Source organism: Equus caballus, chromosome 1 (genome assembly GCF_041296265.1).
Source record: "Equus caballus isolate H_3958 breed thoroughbred chromosome 1, TB-T2T, whole genome shotgun sequence".
In the NCBI taxonomy this organism is placed as follows: domain Eukaryota; kingdom Metazoa; phylum Chordata; class Mammalia; order Perissodactyla; family Equidae; genus Equus; species Equus caballus.
The window spans coordinates 135,413,574-135,434,514 of NC_091684.1; the positions used below are offsets into that span (position 1 = coordinate 135,413,574).

A 20,941-nucleotide genomic window follows, 5' to 3' on the forward strand; every position below is an offset into this window, starting at 1 on the left:
GTTCATTGTTATTTACTTTGCTATTAAGGGTTAACACAGTCTTTGAATGCTGTTTCTCCAAGAGAGTTCTGAAAACTTTCTTACAGTATTTAAAGAAAACCTTAAATTACTCTAAGAAAATTCCAAAGAAAGCAACTGACCTTTCACACAAAAAGAATCCTTTGTTAGCCAAGAGACGTGGACTGTTTGTCTTTTCAAATGGGTGCATGCTAGCATAAACATTTTGCTGGGAAAAACTGACTCCAGGGAAGACTTTTGAAGATGTCTGTTAATGACAAATTATTGGGTGCTGCTCACCTGCCTGTTTCTTCATGCTTCCTTTAAATGATTCTAATTAATCCAGATTTCTGGGTAGCATGAGTTAATTAATTAACTCATCCCATATTTTTACCTGAAACGTTGTGTTCCCTCCCCCCTCCAAAGCCCCAGTACATAGTTGTGTATAATTGTAAGTTTTTCTGGTTCTTCACTGTGAGACCGGGCCACAGCATGGATGCTGACAGCCAAATGGTGTAGTTCTGCGCTGGGAAACCCAAATCGGGCCACTGAAGCAGAGTGCCCAGAACTTTAACACCTAGGCCATCAGGGCTGGCTCCATGATATTTTTTTTCTTTTACAACTTTTTGAATCATTTTGGCTATGTGGGTCATTTTTTATTGATGGCAAAAGTCCCCTCCGCCTCCCCCATTCCATCTCCTTCCTCCCAAAGCAGTGGGTTCTTCACTCAACAAATAATTATTGAGCACCTAACATGAGCTTTGATTTACTATAACGTCTTTCAAAGTCTGTTCTTAACTGTATGTTCTGTACAACCAGCACCTTATTCCTTACAGAGGCTGCTGCTGTTTGTTTCTGGAGTTTCTGAGGCGAACAGTAGTTTCCAGGTATTGGGATTTGTATAGTAAAACGTCAGCAGATGGAAGGGAAGTTGCTCTTGAAAGCCAGTGTGTGTCCAGGTAACCACAAATTCTTTCAGGAACCAGACGGAAGGAAGGGGACTTTACTTGGGGAAAAGGCACGTGGGTGGGAAGAGGAGGGGAGTCGGAGAAGCTAGAGCTGGCGTAGGCTGGATCCCGTGCTCTCTGTAGACCTGGGGCTCCATCAGCCAGGTAGGCGGGCGCCGGTGGCCTAGAGCCTGGCTCTCGCGTCTTTTCACGCCGCTCGCGCCCACCTTCGCCGCTCCCCAGCAAAAGTTCCAAAGTTTTCCTCCAGCAGGGAGAGGAAGGGTGTTATTAAGTTTGAAAGGGAAGTCCCTCCCCCTTCCAGGATTCCGATTGGCCGGGGCCTGCCCCACCCCCGCCAGGGCCGCGGGCGGATTGGCTGCGGGAGGGGAGCCCCGCCGCAGGCTCGCAGCCGTCGGCGGCCCGGGGCCCCCAGGTGGCAGGTGGGGCCGGGACCGCCCGCTCCGCCGCCCCCTCCTCCGCGCGCTCGCAGCCCGCAGACTTTAAGGTTCGCGCGCGGGTCCGTGGCGCCGCGCTGCGCCGCGCCTGCTGGGAGCGGGACTGCCAACGCTTGGCCATGAAGAGCCTCAAGTCGCGCCTGAGGAGGCAGGACGCGCCCGGGCCCGCGTCGTCCAGCGCCGCCGCCGCCAGCGCGGTGAGTCCTGTGCGCGTCCCGGGCCCCCGGCGCTCCCCTCCCGCGCGCCGCGGAGTCCTCCTCGGCTTTCCCTCAGCCCGTCCGGCTCCGCCGGCCGCGGCGACTTCAGGCCGGGGCTCCGCGGCGGCCCCGAGACCCTGGGGACCCTCTCCGCGCCGCCCCAGGGCCTCGACGGCCCCTTCCCCGCCGCTCACCCGCAGGTCTCCGGGCTCCTGGCGCTGCGGGGCTGACTCGCTCGCCTTCTCCTTTCCGGCTTTCTGGGGGTATGCTCCCCGCCCGGGGCCAGCCGCCGCCCCCCACGCGCCCCCGGCCCGCGCGGCCGCAGCGGGGGCCGAGCCTCGTCGTCCCGGTGCGTAGGGCAGCGGACGCGGCGCCCCCGCCCGGCTCCCGACCTTCTGTGGGTCCGAGCCTCGCAGCGTTGAGCGCGGCCGGGCTGGGTGCACGTCGTGGGCCGGCCGATGTCGCCGTGTCCCCGGGGAAGTTTGATTTCTGAGATGGGGTGTAGCTGAGACAAAGCCCCAGATGAGTGGTGACCCTGGAAGTGCTGGCGGAATTGGGGAGGTGGTCGTCCTCTTGGGCCGTGTAGGGCTCCCCTGTGGCAGCGAGCCGTCGGCGCTCAGCTGCAGCCCGGCCGCGGGGTGCGCGCCGAGGAGCTCTCGGGCCGCGCTCTGGTTGGCAGGAGGACCGAAATCTGGAGACGCAGCCTGACTGCGAACGTTGGGATTTAGATAATTTGGAAGTTAGAAGAATGACCAATCATCAAGATTCTATATTATTAAATAAACGTTATTTAAAAAGTCTTGAAGAGTCAGAAACGTCAAGAAGATGTAGTGCTCAAACCGCTCAGTTGCCCATTTGGAGTACTTAAGACGGACCTTTATAATTTTACCAAATGATTATATGCTGTTTATGAGAATACTAATTAATCTCCTTTTGCTTTTGAGTTAATTCAGAATTGTGCCTTTCTCTCCACCTGACTATTTCTAGGAGGATTTTACTTGGACTTAAAGGAAATTGTGACAAAACTAGGCTCTTTAATACCCAATTAAAAAAAAGAGCGGGGGGATAGCTTCAGGTGGCATGATGTTTAATGATTTGATGTTTAATAAAGCATGACATTTTTTATATGCTCATAGAAGGAGAGATTGCTTTGTTTCACATTTTTAAAAATAATAATTGGCAGAAATGTCATTTAGTGATGTTAGAGGTCGCTATAGTTGAGTTAAAGAATCAGCTTCTTTCTAGTGCAGATTGGCTTTTCAGCTTTAAAGATAGACTTTTCTAGGTTTATTTGCTATGTTTTCCCCCGTTGTGTTTACTCTAAGGACTCACGTCGCTCTTGGAGGTTTATACATGTTAAGTTTATCCTGTTTTCTAGAAAAGCAAAGCATTTAGTTATTAATGGTATTATCAGATGACAGTTTGCATTTTATGCATTTGGAACATGAAGTGTGTCTCTGAGCTTAAATCTTTAGCACTCACTAAACTGAGCAGTCTATTTTTCTTAAAATAAAGGCATAAAAATGGAGAAAAATACATAGAACCTATTTGCTTAGAAAAAGTGAACATCTCTCAGTTTAAGTTAAATATTGGAATAAGTTTTGTAAAATATTTAAATGAAAATAAATGAGTGTGATGACTAACAAAACCAAAGTAAGCATTGATAGAATAAAATCAATGTACAGGAGAAAGAGATTCCTTCTGCTTTTCAGTCTATAAACCATAATCCCTCATGTCATGGTTGGTCACATGTGTATGGATTGTTATGATTGAGCATCTTTTTTTTCTTCAAAAATATTTAAATTTTTATTTATTTGCTTTTGATTAGATAATGTAGCACATGGTTTAATATTTGAAAAGAAGAGAAATATTTACAGCAGAAGTCCCTCTCCCACCTGTGTCCTTCAGCTACCCTGCCCCCGCTCCTTAGAGGTCACTGGTGGGGTCAGTTTCTTTCATGCCCCTCCAGAGAGAGTTTAGCTTATACAGGCAAATGTGAATATAAATTCACCCTTTATAGATATGATAGCACACTGTACTTGCTGTTCCATATCTTTTTTTAACTGTAAATAACCCATTCAGAGCATCCCCATTCAAATCTTTTGCTATAATATACAGTGCTGTGATGAATAAGTCTGTATATATTTCAAGTGTGTGTATGTGTGTACACTTGTAGGATCAATTCCTAACAGTGGAATTGCTGGGTTAAAGAATACATGGGTTTGTCATTTTGAAGAATGTTGTTAAATTTCCTTCCGTGCATCATGTGTGTGTATGTATATATATATATACACACATTTGGTGAGGAAGATTGGCCCTGAGCTAACATCTGTGCCCATCTTCCTCTGTTTTGTATGTGGGAGGCTGCCACAGCATGGCTTGAGGAGCGGTGCCTGGGTCCAGAGCCTGGGGTTCAAACCTGCCAACTGGGCCCTGAAGTGGAGCATGTGAACTCAACCACTTTGCCACCCAGCTGGCCCCTCTTTTCATATTTTTAAGAGTCCCTTGCATCTTCTTTTCTGTGAACAGTTTATCCTTTCCATTTTTCTGAGTTGTTGATTTTTTTCCTAGTCATCTTTATATACTTTATGTCAGGGATATTAGCCCTTTTAATTTGAATAGTATTTTTTCTTAACTGATTATTTGTCTTATGACTTTGTTTATGGTGGCTTTTGCTATGCAGAAAGTGGTTATTTTCATACAATTGAGTTTATCCACTTTTTCTTTTGTGGCTTTTAGGTTTACGTTACATCCTGGCCTTTCCACTCTGCAATATTAAGCAAAAAAAAAATCCCCCTAGTTTCTTCTAGCTTTTTTATTTGTTTCATTATTTTACATTTAAGTCTTTGATCTGTATAGAATTTATTATGGTGTAATAATAATATTTTTTTCTGCCCCCCCCTCATCACTACCTAATTTGAATCTTAAAGCATTCATTTAATTATCATGGAAGTAATCACAATTTGCTCTGCACAACTTTGATTAAAAAAAATTTTTTTTTTAAAGATTGGCACCTGAGCTAACAACTGTTGCCAATCTTCTTTATTTCCCCTGCTTTTTTCACCCTCTAAATCCCCCCAGTACGTAGTGGTATATTTTAGTTGTGGGTCCTTCTAGTTGTGGCATGTGGGACGCTGCCTCAACATGACCTGATGAGCGGTGCCATGTCGGCACCCAGGATCTGAACCCTGGGCCGCCGAAGCGAAGTGCGAGAACTTAAGCACTTGGTCACGGGCTGACCCCCTAAAAAATTTTTCAAATGTGTATTTCATATATATTTTTCTTCATGTAAATACGTGAAGTGTATCTCTTAAGCTTATTTATCTGGAGACACATTAGAAATAGACTTAGGTATGTAAATGTCTTATAATATGTGAACTATAACATGTTAGCTTAACGTGCAAATTATAATTACATGCAGATTATGTACAGAAAAAAAGTCACTTAAAATTTTCTGAATAGTACCATAGTTATAAATATGCCATTGAGTTTAGAGTTCACTAAACAGAGGTGTGTTTATGCACATATAAATGTAGTTCACATTTATAAATTGGGGGTAAAATACACTTAAGAGTCCTTTACTAGCTAAATCTGGAGATAGCTGCATCTTTTAATCATAAAATAAGATAATTTTTGTTGTTACGTTTATTTTTAATTACTAAGTTGAAGCTTCAGATTTCTGAAAGGAGTAACTAAGTGACTATAAATGCTATTTCAGATCTAGCCAATTATGTGTATAGTCACCTAATTATATGTACATTTATAAGTACGGAAAGAATAGGCTTGTTCCATTTTCACCTAGTTCAGATTGCCTACAATTTGAGTAATTAAAATTAGGGGACTGGGGCCGGCCCTGGTGGCCTAGTGGTTACATTTGGCCCACTCTGCTTCGGTGGCTGGTTAGGTTCCCAGGTGTGGACCTACCACTAGTCCATCAGCAGCCGTGCTGTGATGGTGGCTCATGTACAAAAAATAGAGGAAGATTTGCAACAGATGTTAGCTAAGGGCAAATCTTCCTCAGCAAAATATAAAATAAAATAAAGTAATATTAAGGGACCATAATTCCAGAACTAGTAGTAGTACTGCCATCCAATATTGTAAACAGACATTTTGGAAGGGGTTTCCACTTTAAATTGCACCTATGCTCAACGTTTGTCGTGGAGTAAATTCTTGATTGTTAAAGTAATCTCTAATCTGGGAAGTTCTGCAGGGATTATTTTTGCTGCCCTTTCTCTTGGCTACTCTTAGAATGGGGAAATGAATTTTGTAAATCAGTAACCAAATATGTCCTAAAGCATCTTGTTAATGTCTCAGTACCCTGAAAAAATACTGGTATTTCTAAAAGAATTTAGAGTTACAAATATAGCAACTGAAAAAATCTTCAAAAAACTTCTTTTGGTTCCCAATGAAAATAGAAATTTGAGATGTTTAGAGAGCATAAAGGATTAAATATGATTTTGTTTTATTTGTGATTTTGAGAATGAGGGCTTTGTGTTTTCCACTCAGGGATTTGGGTGTGTTTGAAAAGATGTTAATGTTATTATTATTATTATTACAATGATTTTGGGGTAATGTGAATAATTAAGATCACAAATTGTTACGTTTAGTTTAAACTCCGAATACTTAATTGAGCACTGTTTACTCATTTTCATTAAAGATGCCAACCTTTAATTGAAAATGCTTACCTTCATTAAAGCTTTATTCAGATAGTTTTCTAGGGTTATCCCTGTGTTGTATTTCCTGTGGTTCTTGAAGAAAGATCACAGTAAAGAAGCCTTCTTTTTGTACTTTTGGATTTCAACCCAGGTCATCATGCTGATTTGAATTGGTGAGTTTTATTGTGCTACCAAAGCAGCAAGGTTGAGTTGCTTTGGTATGTCTTTTGGTACATAATGAGTCCGAGAACCTAAATGATGAGTAGTTAAGGATTTTAATTACTTCTTTTAATAAGAGTGAAGTAATGATTGTGTATCTTTATTGTGCATCATACACATTTTTCAAATTTAAAATTATTCAAGAATTGGACCTTGCTCAACAGTTGCCTTATTTAGGTTGGAAAATATTTATGGAACTCATAGTTAGGCTCAAGAATGAATAAATAATTAGGTCCCTTTGGAAGAAATGGATAATTCCAGGTTGGGAGTAGAAAATGTGCAAGGTGAGCCTGGAATCCTTTATCATGCTAGAAAGCAAGGAGGATGTCAAAGATTAAGACTCGGGAGCCAACTTTAAGAGGCTCGCACTTGATCTGTGATGGGACAGTTTGATCATCAATAATAATTTGCCAGTGGACTGAAATCTTTAAATCCATGAGTTCATAATAATGATTGCAACAACAACAAAAAGAAACTTGTCACTTTTGGAGGATGCTGGGGAACTGATGTATTGTTTTAAGATCCAGAAAATAAAGAGAAAGAATGAAACATGCTTTTCCTCAGAGTAATCAAATATTCGATAAGGGGAAGTTTCTTTCATAGAAGGTATTTTATCCCAGCTAATAGATAAAGAAAGGACGACAGAATTAGTATATTAGAATTTTACAGTTCCTAATGAATTAATGGATCTAGAGTCTAGACAGTGATGATCAGGGGCTACTAATGTCTCAGAAAGAAAGACAGCCAGACATAATTTGTCTCTTGATGGATATATTCATTATTGCATACTAATAGTCTTGCCAAAGGAAGCAAACCTGAATATGATAGGCTTCTAGATCTAACCACCGTTTTACAGAAAATACAGAGGAAAGAGGAATGTGGGGATGCAATAGCAAAATTCTTGTCGTGGGAAACCAGAACAAATGGCCTGGTTCTTCAAAAATAAGTTATAAGAAGGAAAAAATGGAGGAGAAATCTAGAGATTAAAGGAGATTTAGGAGATGCATTAACCAGTCACAAAGGTAGACTTCATTTAGACCCTGATTAAATAATTGTAAAAAAGTAAAAGTTTATAAGACATTTGAGGAAAAGTAAACACCAACTGAATATGTGATGATAGTATACAATTATTATTTAAAAAGATTTAAATGTGACAATAGTAGCAATGTGGTTATGTTTAAAAAGAGTTTTTATCTTTCAGAGAAATGTTTAGAAGCATACTATTTACAGATGAAGTGATATGAAAAGTCTGGGATTTGCTTAAATTATCTGTTGTTAGGTGGGTGGGAGAAGTAAGTGGGGAGTATAGTTGATATAGGATTGGTCATGAATTAATAATTGTTGTAGCTGGGTAGGTCATGATGCTATTTTATTTACTTTTGTGATACTATTGTATTTTGTATATGTTCGAAAATTTCTTTAATAAAGAAAGATCAAGTCATAGCCTTCAAGAATTTTAAGATTAGTTGATATTCATCACCTCACGCAATCAGGTTTTAATTGAAAAAAAAGTAAAATTAGGTTTTAATTAAAAAACAATTTTAAGAGAGCTAGACCTAAAATAATGCTAATATAGTATGTTAAGAGCCATAATAGAAGTATATAATAAAATACTTTGGGAACACAGATGTGTGGGGTAGAGTCAGGGAAAAAGGTAGAAAGATGAAGCTTGAGCCTGGGTCAGAACGACAGTTTGCAGGGTTTTCCAAGGAAAAGAACAGCGAGTGCAATGGTGTTGAGCTGTGAAATTATATACATATATATTCATACTGCACTGAGGGAGCATCAGGTCTGGAGACAAGTTTGGTGTTACGGTAGGGGCTGGCGCAGATGAGGTATAGACAAGAATTTCACTGAAAGAACGGAGTCAGACAGTGGTAGTTAGGGAGATATAGTCAAAGGAAAGTTTTTCTTTTGTTTTTTTAACTTGTCAAGAAATTGAAAATTCAATTCAAGTTTAAACCATTGTTTAGAGAGAACTCTGACTGGAGGCGGTAAAGTTTCATCTTCAGAAATTATTCTATTAGTGAGTTATTAAGTTTATCCTTCTTGTTTTCCCTTTTCCGCTAGAGTTAGCTAATAGCCAGCAAAATTTCGTTCTCATCAGCCCTGTTTAACTTATAGTTGTATTGCAGGTGAAGAAATCTAGATCCCAGAATATTAGATTTAAGCATTATAGCATGTATTCTCTGTTTCGTCTCTGTCATATGGAAGCCTTTACTGTCCTGTTATAGATTAGGCAAACATTTGTCTGTCCTGACACCTAAGAGATGTAAGAAATTGTTGAAAATTTCCACCTCCATGAGCTTATTCATGCAAGGGAAGTCAAATTGATTTCTGTAGGGAATTTGCCTAAAAATGGATAGTTGAAATGCACTTCCTGAAATTACACATAGAATGATAGGATAATATATGCATATTGCCTCATTTTCCTAAATCATAAAACAATTGAGAACTTTATTTAGTTTTTCTCTTCTAGGCTTAAAAATAGAGCATAAAAACACAGAGTAAATTCACTTGTTTGTAGTCACAAAAACAGTTTTCTGGGTTGGATTTTTTTCATTTTTGGGAATCCTTATTGACATTGACTAATTTATTTCCAAATGGTATAGTCTCCAAAATGATGTGCAAAAAGGTAAGCTGATATAGTTGAGTGACTAAAGCTCTGGCAAAGGATGGGATGTGATGAGCAGTAATTGTATAATCGCATCAGACCTGGCACTTGCCCTTGAGAGAGAGAGTAGGTGTATGACTGAACTAGGTAGGATAAATGCCAGTCTATTGTTTTAAAAATCTTTTTCCCCCCCATAAAAGTCATACATGTTCACTGTAGAAAACAAAATGTAGTTGAAGATAAAGAATAAACCAAGTCACCCGTAATGCTATGTACCATGCCTTAAACAACTGGTTATGCTCTTTTAAACATTCCGTACTGCTCCTTTGTTATTCAGTTAGCATTGAATTACCTTGATGCCACAGTAATGATATATGTATAATTTTTTGAATCATATTTGATTCTAATAAACTTTGTATTTAAAATGATAAGTAGTTTGAGATGATTTGAGCAGATATAAATGTCCCATTAGGAATACTCAGTAAATGCTACTGATTTACTTAAAAAGAAATTACTTATAAGGACTCCAAATGCCAATAGCCGGTATTTATTGAGCATATGTGTCATAGGCATTGTTCTGGGACTTAATTCACTTAATCCTCACAGCAACCCTAAGAAGTGGGTACCAGTATTGCCATCATTTTACAGATGAACTTAAATAATTTACCTGCCCAGGGTGCCCTACCTAGTAAGTAGAGAGCCAGGTAGCCTGACTGTGGTGGAAGCCATGTCCTTAACCACTGTGAACTGATGTAATTTCAAATCTGAAGCTATAGGATTTGTATCTTAAGCCATACACCAAAAAAATTGGAGCGGGAGGTATATAGGAGGAAGGAAAGCCTTTTATGGTAAGTCTCAAAACCCATTTGTAGCCCTTCCAGCAGTATATAAAATTGTTGCATTCCCTACACTTTTCCAATAATGGATACTATTATTTAAAACATATTTGTCAACCCAATAGAAAAAAATTATTGCTTTAATCTGTATTCTTGATTTCTAGGGAGTGTGAAAATATTTCTGTGTTTATTGCCACTTTTAATTCTTGTTTTAGGAATTGTCTCTTCGTGCTTTTTGACCATTTTTTCTGTGAATGCCTCCTTGTTGTGTTGATCTTTAAGAGCTTTATATCTTTACTTTTGCTCCTTGGCTGATTGTAGCTTTGCGAGTAATGTATCTCTCACTGTAGTTGTGTTTCTGTCACCTTTCCTTATAGTTCAGACAGTTTTTATTTTATGTACTTTTGTGATCATTGATATGTTAAGGTTCTTGGCTCTTTTATATTCATTGTAGAGTGTAACTAATTTGTCCCATTATAACTTTTGTCTTGAATTCTACATTGTTTGTCATATTGTCCCTTTTGCCTTTTTGCTTTTGTGTGTGTGTTTATGTTCACCAATATATTATCCTATCATCTTTGATTCTAGATATTTAGGAAGACGTTTGGGTGGAGTAAGTCCTGAGAATCCAGCAGAGCTAAAAATTGTTGGTATACGCTTTTTGGGGGGATGATATGTTTTTAATATTGACCTTATTGATATGTTATAAAGGTTTGACATTACCTCAGTAGTAAAGTTTTCCCTTTCAGATGCACAGATATTTTTTAAAAATCTCAATGACTTTTGGTTAATTTTTTTCTTACCAGATTGTGACATTATTAAAGAGAGGAAAAGGGGGAAGGACATATGTATCATGCTTTCTAAACTAAAAAATTGAGTGTAAAATTTTTCTTCTAGCTTGTTTTGCTATTCCATGGTTTTCTCATCTGCAGGGTACTTACCCTGTGCAGAGGCTGGGATACTTGGAAAATGCGTCTCAGTGGGTCTAGTGAGGCCAGCGCACTCTGATCCTTTCAGCTGTGGATGTGAGGAATAGCCCACAAACACTTGCTGATTGACATGTGAGAGGTCTTTTTAATGGGAGATCTTTTTTATAGATGATGCACCTCTATTTTTTTTGGCTATTAGACTCTTTGAAAATTAACATTTTATATTTTAAATAAGTACTTTATGAAATATAAACAGCATTCATAGCAATGGATAAGTAGATAAATGTGGAAAAAGGAGTGTTTTCTCAGCCTTAGAAAAGGCAAATGTGGGCCAAACAATTTCCATTGATAGCTCCTGAAAGCGTGCCTGGAGCAGTGTGCAGTGTGAAGGGTGGGTAACGTGTTAATGTCTCAGGGTCAAGCTCCATGGCCTGGGCCACTTGGGCTGGAATCGTGTTGCTCCCAGTAACCGGCTTTGTGACCTTAGGCAAGTTACTTAAATATATTTGTTTCCTCATTTGGAAAATGGGGGTAATAATTGTAGTTAAGAACTCAGTAAATGTTAGTTCTTGTTATTACTAACTGAAAAATCCTACCAGAGGTCATTTCATTTTTGTCCTTTTTAACCAGATGAACAGCAGTCTTCCCTGATCTTTTCCTTTCCAATTAATTACATGCCCTCGCAGGCTTTTATATAACTTAGATCTTCAAAAGATCATGTGCTCTAGCCTTCTGCCCAAGGGAGATAAGTGGTGTCTCTATTTTTCATTTATTAAAAAAATATTTGTTGAGGGCCTGGCCTTAGTAGTAGGGGATGAGAAAAAGCGGAAAAGAGGAAGATGAGGCTCAAAGTGTGTGTGGGAGTTCTATAAAGAGATAGTAATATAAAGTAATAACTCCTGGGATAGAGGAATATACAAGGTGCTGATCCAGTCTGAGGCTGAGTCAGTGTAGGTTTTTTGCAGGATGAGCTGCTGCTGCCGCCTTTTTTTTTTTTTCCTCAATTGAGGTGAGATTCACATAACATAAAATTAATCATCTTAATGTGAACAAATCAGTGGCATTTAGTATTTTCACAATGTTGTGTAACCACCATCTCTGTCTAGTTACAAAACATTTCCATCACCCCGGAGGGAAACCCTCTATCCATTAGCTAGTTGCTTCCCACCTCCCCTTCCCCTGCTCCTGACAACTGGTCCACAGAGTGAGCTGCTTAATCTGAAGCTTAATAGAAGTGTGTAGAAGTGATCCAGGAAAGGATGAAATTCCTTTCAGAGGGAACAGCAAGAGCAAAGACCTGGAGAGGAGAAATGCCGTAGAGTTGGGGGAGGGGGCAGTTGGATTGTCAGCTCAGCTTTGGTGGATCCTAGAATAATAGGCAAGGGGATTGAATGGGAGGTAGGCAGGAGGGGTTTGGGGCTAAATCTTGGAATGGCTTAAAATATACTGTGTTTTAAGGGTGGTGGACTTTGCTCTGTGTGTTCAGAAGTGGGGAATCACATGATTAAATGTGTTTTAGCTGGGTTACTGTGGTAGCTCTGTTCACAGTGGATTTGAGGGGGTCTAGCCTCAAGGCAGGCAGATTGGTTATGAGGCTGCTGCAATGATATGGGCAAGAATTAGTGAAGGCCTGAATCATTACAATGCTGGACGGGATGGAGAGGAGGGCACCTGAGACGGAGAGAAGTTGTGACTTGTTGAAGTCACACACAGTCAACAGACAAATGGTCAGAGCCCCTGCCTGATAGCCCTGACCTAGTCCCATTAAGACCCTGGGCTTGTTGCACAGTGCAGAATGTGCAGGCCCTCACTGGAGGTAATTACATTCTAAGGGCATGAGAGAACACTGTTTACATCTTCTGTAGGCTAGCAACTTAACTTTGTTTTATAGTGCACTTATTTATTCAGGCATACCTTGTTTTATTGCACGTTGCTTTATTGCACTTCACAGATACTGTGTTTTTTACAAATTGAAGGTTTGTGGCAACACTGCTTTGAGCAAGTCTGTCCGTGCAGTTTTTCTGACAGCATTTGCTCACTTTGTGTCTCTCTGTCACATTTTTGTAATTCTTGCAATGTTTCAAACTCTTTCATTATTATTGTATTTGTTATGGTGGTCTGTTATCAGTGATCTTTGATGTCACTACTATAATTGTTTTGGGATGCCACAAACCACGCCCAAATAAGATAGTGAACCTAATAGATAAAGGTTTTGTATGTTCTCACTGCTCCATCGACTAGCTATTCCCAGGTCTGTCTCTTTCCTGGGGCCTCCCAATTCCCTGAGACAACACAATGTTGAAATTAGGAAAATTAATAACCCTACAATGGCCTCCAAGTGTTCAAGTGAAAGGAAGAGTTGCACATCTCTCACTTTATATCAGAAGCTGGAAATGATTAAACGTAGTGAGGAAAGCTTGTTGAAAGCTGAGATAGGCTGAAAGCTAGGCCTCTTGCATCGATTAGCCAAGTTGTGAATGCAAAGGAAAAGTTTTTGAAGGAAATTAAAAGTACTGCTCCAGTGAACGCATGAATGATAAGAAAGTGAAACAGCCTTATTGCTGATAGAAAGTTTTAGTGGTCTGGATAGAAGATCAAACCAGCCACAACATTCCCTTAAGCCAAAGGCTAATCCAGAGCAAAGCCCTAACTCTCTCCAATCCTATGAAGGCTGAGAGAGGTGAGGAAGCTGCAGAAGAAAGGCCTGAAGCTAGCAGAGGTTGGTTCACGAGGTTTAAGGGAAGGAGCCGTCTCCATGACATAAACGTGCAGGGGGAGCAGCAGGTGCTGACAGAAGCTGCAGCAAGTTCTCCAGAGGATCCAGCTGAGATCATTCATGAAGGGGCTACACTGAACAACAGATTTTCAGTGTAGACGAAATAGCTTTCTGTTGGAAGAAGATGCCGTCTAGGACTTTCATAGCAAGAGAGGAGAAGTCAATGCCTGGCTTCAAAGGACAGGCTGACACTCTTGTTGGAGGCTAATGCAGCTGGCTACTTTAAGGTGAAGCCATTGCTTGTTTACCATACCAAAAATCGTAGGGCCCTTAAGAATTATGCTAAATCTCCTCTGTGCTCTATAAATGGAACAACAGAGCCTGGAAGCCAACATATCTGTTTACAGCATGGTTTACTGAATATTTTAAAGCTACTTTTGAGACCCACAGCTCAGAAAAAAAGATTCCTTTCATAATATTACTGCCCATTGACAATGCACCTGGTCACCCGAGAGCTCTGATAGAGATGTAGAATGAGATTAATATTGTTTTCATGCCTGCTAACACAGCATCCATTCTGCAGCTCACAGATCAAGAGTAATTTCGACTTTTGAGTCCTGTTATTTAAGAAATACATTTGTAAGGCTATGGCTCTGTAGATAGTAATTCCTCTGATGGATCTGGGCAAAGTCAATCAAAAACCTTCTGGAAAGGATTCACCATTCTAGTTGCCAAGAAGAACATTTGTGATTCACGGGAAGAAAACAAAATATTAACATTAACAGGAGATTGGAAGAAATTGATTCCAACTCTTGTGGATGGCTTTGAGGGGTTCAAGACTTCAGTGGAGGAAGTAACTGCAGATGTGGTGGAATTAGGAACAGAACTAGAATTAGAAGTGGAGCCTGAAGATGTGACTGAATTCCTGCAATTTCATGATAAAACTTTAATGGATGAAGAGTTGCTTATGAATGAGCAAAGAAAGTGGTTTCTTGGGTTGGAATCTGTTCCTGGTGAAGATGCTGTGAAGACTGTTGAAATGACAACAAAGGATATAGAAAATTATGTAAACTTCATTGATAACAGTGTTAGGGTTTGAGACGACCTCAATTTTGAAAAAAGATCTACGGGTAAAATATTATCAAACAGCATCACGTGCTTTAGGGAAATCGTTTGTGAAAAGGAGTAACTCAATGTGGCAAACTTCATTGTTGTCTTATTTTAAGAAATTGTCACAGCCACCTTTAGCAACCACCACCCTGATCAGTCAGCAGCCATCAACACTGAGGTAAGACCCTCTACCAGCAAAAAAATTATAACTCGCTGAAAGCTCACATGATGGTTAGCATTTTTTAGCAATAAAGTATTTTTAAATTAAGTTATGAACATTGAGTTTTTAGACATAATGCTATATTGCACACTGAATAGACTGCAGTATAGTGTAAATGTAACTTTTATATACGCAGCGAAAACGAAAAATTCGTGTGACTCACTTTATTGCGATATTTGCTTTATTGTGGTGTTCTGGAGCTGGACCTGTGCTATCTCCGAGGTATGCCTGTAATCAATTTGGATGGATAGCTCAATGTTTTGATCATATTGTTTCAAAAATACTTTTGGAAGTTTAACTTACTATAGTAATAATCATTGTAAGCATAGATTTTTAGCAGATACCTAATATGTTTTCTCCAACTTTTTATAAAAAAATTGAAACATACATAAAATTAGAATAGCACAATGAAGCGGGATCCAGCTGCTCCTACTTAGATTCAAAAGTTAACATTCTGCTGTATTTGCTTTATCTATATATGTATGCTTATATAAAGATATGTATTTATTATACACATTTTTCACTGAACTTTTGAAAGTAAGTTTCAGACATTATATCTTATGTTTAAATGCTGTAGCATCCATCACTTAAGAATAAGACATCTTACTTATCTTTAATATAATAGAGATATTTTAAACTCTAACTTTTATTTGTAGACGAGGAAACTTAGGCATTATATGACTTATAAGGATGAAGCAGAGTTGCAAGAAATACTGTTTTCTAGTTCATCAGACTCCTTTATTTACATTGTACGTGATAACACTATGTCTCAAACTTAAGTAATATTAACCCATTATCTTGATGATTTTTGTCACATCCATGAAACCCTCCTGCTAATTGTTAATATTCTTTTAAAATGACTCACTTAAAAAACTTAAATATCAGTATATTTATTTAGAAGGGAAACTGTATGAAGGACAGGAAGAAAAGGAGGTTCTCGTGGTCCTCTGAGGTACAGAAATGATCTCTTTGTGATGAGCATCTCTAGGAAAGGAGCAGTAGTAAAGGGGTGGGGCAGGTGGGAAGAGAACGTTGGTGTGCAAGCAGGTGGCTGCAGGCAATGAGTACCTGCACTCTGCTGGTCCTGACACTAGGTTGGGTCAGGGACCAGGGCTTTGGTATTGTCTCCTGTGAAGCCTTTTGCTTCTTTTATTTTCTTACTCCATGTTCCAGGCCCCACTGCTACACCTGTACCTGCTGCAGGCTGATATTGACTGATCTGGAACCTTAGAAGGAACTGTCACCCACATTTGTCCTTGTGCCAGTGGGGTCTAACACCTGCGTAATGGTTAACAGACCGCACTTTGAGAGATGCTCAATTTCAGTATTCTGCCACTAAGTGAATACTTTCCTGTGTATGGATTGATTTTTTTTTTAACTTTCCTTTATAGTTAAGAATGATAATTTATTGAAGTTCTTAATTATTATTTGGTCATTTAAATTAGAGAATGCACATTTTTAAAAGTCAGCAAATATTCTTTAAGTATTCACTGTATGCCAGGCACTGTGTTGCCGAGAGAACATAAAAAAATTCAATGTATATTCAAGATTCTTTGAGTTTATTTTTCTTCTGTTTCTTTTCTCTAAATTTAAAAATCACCTGAAATTATATTTAGGAACATAACAATACCATTTTTGAATAGTATATAGGTTATTGAAATATTCAGAATAGCTTATATGAGTGTGTAAATTAAATTATTTGTGTTCAGTATTTTATTTGGCTACTAAATAAGTATTCTAGTTTAGAATTTAGATACATGGCCATTTATGTTCCTGTATTAGGGTTTTTGTTTCTTATATTGGTTTATTTCATCAGGATTTTTATAAAAATCAATGTTTTTCTTTAACATTAATTGTTCTATTATTTTACTTTTTCCTGTGTAAGTAGAAGGAAAAATGTGATGCAATTTTAAAAGCATTTTCTTTCATTTAGTGTTAATACCATTTAAGCAGAGATATTCTATAGACAAAAGATCAGGAATGACAAGATGTCAGAAAATCTTGGTTTGAGTCCAGGCACTGCTATTGAAAGCTCTGTGATCTCGGGCAAATCACTTCGTCTCAGTAAGTTTCAATTCTTCCTCTTGTAAAATGGTGATAATACCACTTGCCTGTCTACCCTACCGGAGATTTTAGGTACTAAAAAGAATGAAAACATTTTGGAAGCTATAGAACAATATAAATAGAAATTTAAGCAATTGTTGTTATTTATCAGTTAAACCGTTACATTAGTTTTTGTTAGGTGTGCCTAAAATTGTACTGGTCAGGTTCTGAAAATACAGAAAATGTTGCTTTCATCTTTATGAGGTGAAGAGTAAAGTTTATTTATTTATTTTTTTAAGATTTTATTTTTTCCTTTTTCTCCCCAAAGCCCCCTGGTACATAGTTGTGTATTCTTCGTTGTGGGTTCTTCTAGTTGTGGCATGTGGGACGCTGCCTCAGCGTGGTCTGACGAGCAGTGCCATGTCCGCGACCAGGATTCGAACCAACGAAACACTGGGCCGCCTGCAGCGGAGCACGCGAACTTAACGACTCGGCCACGGGGCCAGCCCCTAAAGTTTATTTTTTATACGTAGAATGACAAGGTCTTCTGAAATTCTGATTTGAGTTGCTTTTTGTATTGATTGCATGAGTGGAGAATAAGCAGAGTACAACTTTTGTTTTTGCACAAAGGAGTTTTGAGTTGGTTACCTAATTAAAGTGCAGTTGAGATGGAAAAATCCTATGTAAGGTGACAAAATACATGTTTTTTCCCCATTAAATTTGTTATCAAGGCGTAGCACAGTGAATGAGAATCTGAGATTTAGTGTTTTGCAAGCTGTGGAAATCATTACGCTTGTGCATTTGATAAAGAGTTGAAGCTATGGTGAGTATTTTATATTATGACTGTTAGGAGCTTCTCATTCCATGGTATCGCTCATAGCTATTAATGTACTCTTTCTACTGGTTAGTACCAATAGGAAGAATCGTGGCTTCTTTTGCTGGAAACACGTCTTTGGAATTCTGTTGTCAGAGACTCCATCTATTTGTATATATTCCATCGTATAAGAGAGTATACGTTGAGAGTAAACACATCAGCAAAATTCAGTTCCACTAATATTTGGCAGACTTTTTTTTTTTGTCTGAACACTTTTATTGTCTTCCTTCATTTTCTTCTGTCCTAGGAACTCCTAGGAACTGTTATCCAGCCCCCTTGTGGATTGCTCCACCTTGGATCCAGTATCACCTATTGGCAGGCTATTGGTAGTTTTTAGCCCATAAGTAGCTGAGATTTAGAAAGAGTTCTCTTGTCTGTCTAGGAGAGTGAGGTTCCTATAGGATAACAAACATATTTATGGTCTATTCACTGTACTTTCAACAAATATTTATTTAAATATTATGTGTTTACCATGTGCCAGGTTCTTTTCTTTTCTTTTCTTTCTTCTTCGTTTTTGTTTTTTTTTTTTTTTGCTAGATTTGTGTGGTGGAAATGGAGACTATCTTATACCAAATTCACTTACTGAATTTCTCTAGGAAGCCCTGCCAACCTGATCCCGGGGTTATATCCTTAGTCCTAGTTTTCCTCAATGAACTTTGGGTGGAATAATATGTATTTAAGCTAGTTTTGCATTTGACCCATGTTCCTCCTTTAATCTTTATATGTAGAATCAAACTGGAGTTTTGTGCTGTGGAAATTGTCACTGATTTCAGAGTTCTTTGCTTCTGGTTTTCCCAAGCATTATGATTTGGTACTGAAATGGCAGTAACCTTTATGACCACTTTCAATGCTTCATTCTTCCCTAAATGTCCAGCCTCTTTTTGTGACTAGAAAAAGTCAACCCCAAAAGAGGTGACAATTTTGCAAAAACATGTCTTTTTTTAAACTAGGAGAAATTTCAGCTCCCTTTTTGATTAACTAATTTTGACATTCATATAATTTTCTTTCTGAGTTTTAAAATAACCTTACATTTTGTTTCCTTAATGTGGTTAAATGTTAGATTTTTAACATTTTAGGATCAGAAAGGTCCTTACCTAGTCCATGGCTAGATGGCCTTTAAGCTTTTCAACTACAACCCACAGATAGAAATACATTTTTCTATTGTGATGCAGAGGTGTGGTAGGCAGAATTCTAGAAATAGGCCCCCATGATTTCTTCCCCTAGTCCCCTGGACTATAAATGTGATGAGATAATATGCCCATTATTATGTTATGTTATATGCAAATGAGATTTTACGCATGTAACTTAAGGTTACTAATCACTTGATTTTGAGTTAGCCAAAAGGGGAATTATCCAGGTGGACCTATTCTGATTACATGAGCCCTTTAAGAACAGATTTTTCTCTGGCTCATAGCAGAATTGGAAGCCAGAGGGATTTGAAGGACAAAAAGGACTTGTCATGTTTTTCTGGCTTGAGGATGGATGGGGCCATGTGCAAAGGTATATGAGTACCCTTAAGGAACTGAGAGAGAGGCTCTGGGCTGACAGCCACCAAGGAAACAGGGACCTCAGTCCTACAGCTGCAAGAAACTGAATTCTGCCAACAACCTGAATGATCATGGGAGCAAATTCTTCCCCACATAAGAGCACAGCCTGGCTGGCACCTTGATTTTGGCCTTGAGAGACCCTAAGCAAAGAACCCAGTTGGCCCCACCTGGACTTCCGACTTAAAGAACTAAGCCTCTAAGTTTGTAGTAGTTTTTTACACAGCAGCAGAAAACTAATATGCAAGACTATTTTGCAACCATATCGAGAAATTCTGTGGAAGAAATGGAAATCTTTTTTTTTTTTTTCTTTTTTTAAAGGGGAGGGGCAGGGCAGGCAGCCTGGGCTTCACAAAGGGATATTTGAACTGAGTTTTAAGGTCAACCAGAATTCCGAGTTTGTTTTTTTTCTTAAAGATTGGCGCGTGAGCTAACATCTGTTGCTGATCCTTTTTTTTTCCTTCTTCTTCTCCCCAAAGCCCCCAGTACATAGTTGTATATTCTAGCTGTAGGTCCTTCTGGTTCTGCTATGTGGGACCCCACCTCAGCATGGCCTGATGAGCGGTACTAGGTTCACGCCCAAGATCTGAACCAGCGAAATCCTGGGTTGCTGAAGTGGAGTGCATGAACTTAACCATGGAGGTGGCCCCAGAAATGGAAATCTTATAAGTGAAAAAATCTGAATAAAAAATATAGGTACAACCTGATAATAGTCATAGAAAACATTAACATGGGAAAAGACCAGCAGGGGATATACAAAGATGATAGTAATTATGAATTATGAAATTTTTATTTTCCATTTCTTTGTTATGGTATTACTTTTCATAATTAAAATAGATTTATATTAGTATAATTTATAATAAACTTATTTATGTAAACTAAGAACTTAATTTTATTAGGGAATTTATTACTGGGAACATGCAAATTCATAGGCCTGAAAGACTTTTGCTGGCAAGTGTTACATGTGAAAAACTTCTGAATGTTTTCCCTAATTTTTCTTAAATACTCAATATTATCATTATGATAACTGGTAGTAACAACCTGTAGATAATAAACTGAAAACCCTATATTCCTTAACATTCACCATGTCACTAATTTGCTGAGGAAATACCTTTTGCTGTCCTGTGTTGACGAGGAGAAGCAGAGGCCTGCACATTTTTTGAAAAGAGATTCTGTGTAGAGGTCTAGGAGTGGCCGTTGGAAAAGTAGATTTAAAGTTGCTTATTATGGCCTTAAAAATGTGAAAGAACTTGTGCCTGTTATTACTTGTCTTCAAGACACTTTAAGTAATTTAGCCTTATTAAAGAACTTTCTTGCAAGGGGTCCTGTAAGTTAAGCTTTATTAATCAGCTTTTTCTATACACACGGTGAGGAAATAGGACAGCAGGTCTCCTAATTGCTGAGATCTAATCGCATTCCTGCTGTTAAACTGTTTTGATGGCGTGGGAAAGGGTGAGTCACAAAGAAGGAAGGAACTGCACTTAGGACCCATTATAAAGACTTTTGGGTGTGGCGGTGTGTTTGGGTGTACTTGTAAGACAAATGAAGTGTCTCATTTAATGCAAGGAGGCTATCATGTCGGCGT

The 20,941-nt window shown here is 38.9% G+C and overlaps 1 protein-coding gene across 2 annotated transcripts in view; it reads left to right on the forward strand.

Moving 5' to 3' along the window:
• The first annotated feature begins 1,036 nt into the window (after window positions 1–1,036).
• UACA (uveal autoantigen with coiled-coil domains and ankyrin repeats) overlaps window positions 1,037–20,941 on the forward strand; it is an 82,271-nt gene continuing 62,366 nt past the window's right edge. The window contains exon 1 of one of the 2 annotated variants that reach the window (XM_070269341.1): window positions 1,037–1,109. Coding sequence is in view for 1 of the 2 variants with exons in the window: in XM_023654563.2 (XP_023510331.1) it covers window positions 1,519–1,596 (78 nt within the window). In the remaining variant the exon portion in view is untranslated. Of the gene's footprint in view, window positions 1,110–1,307; window positions 1,597–20,941 lie in introns of those variants that run through there. The other variant, XM_023654563.2, reaches the window with a different exon arrangement.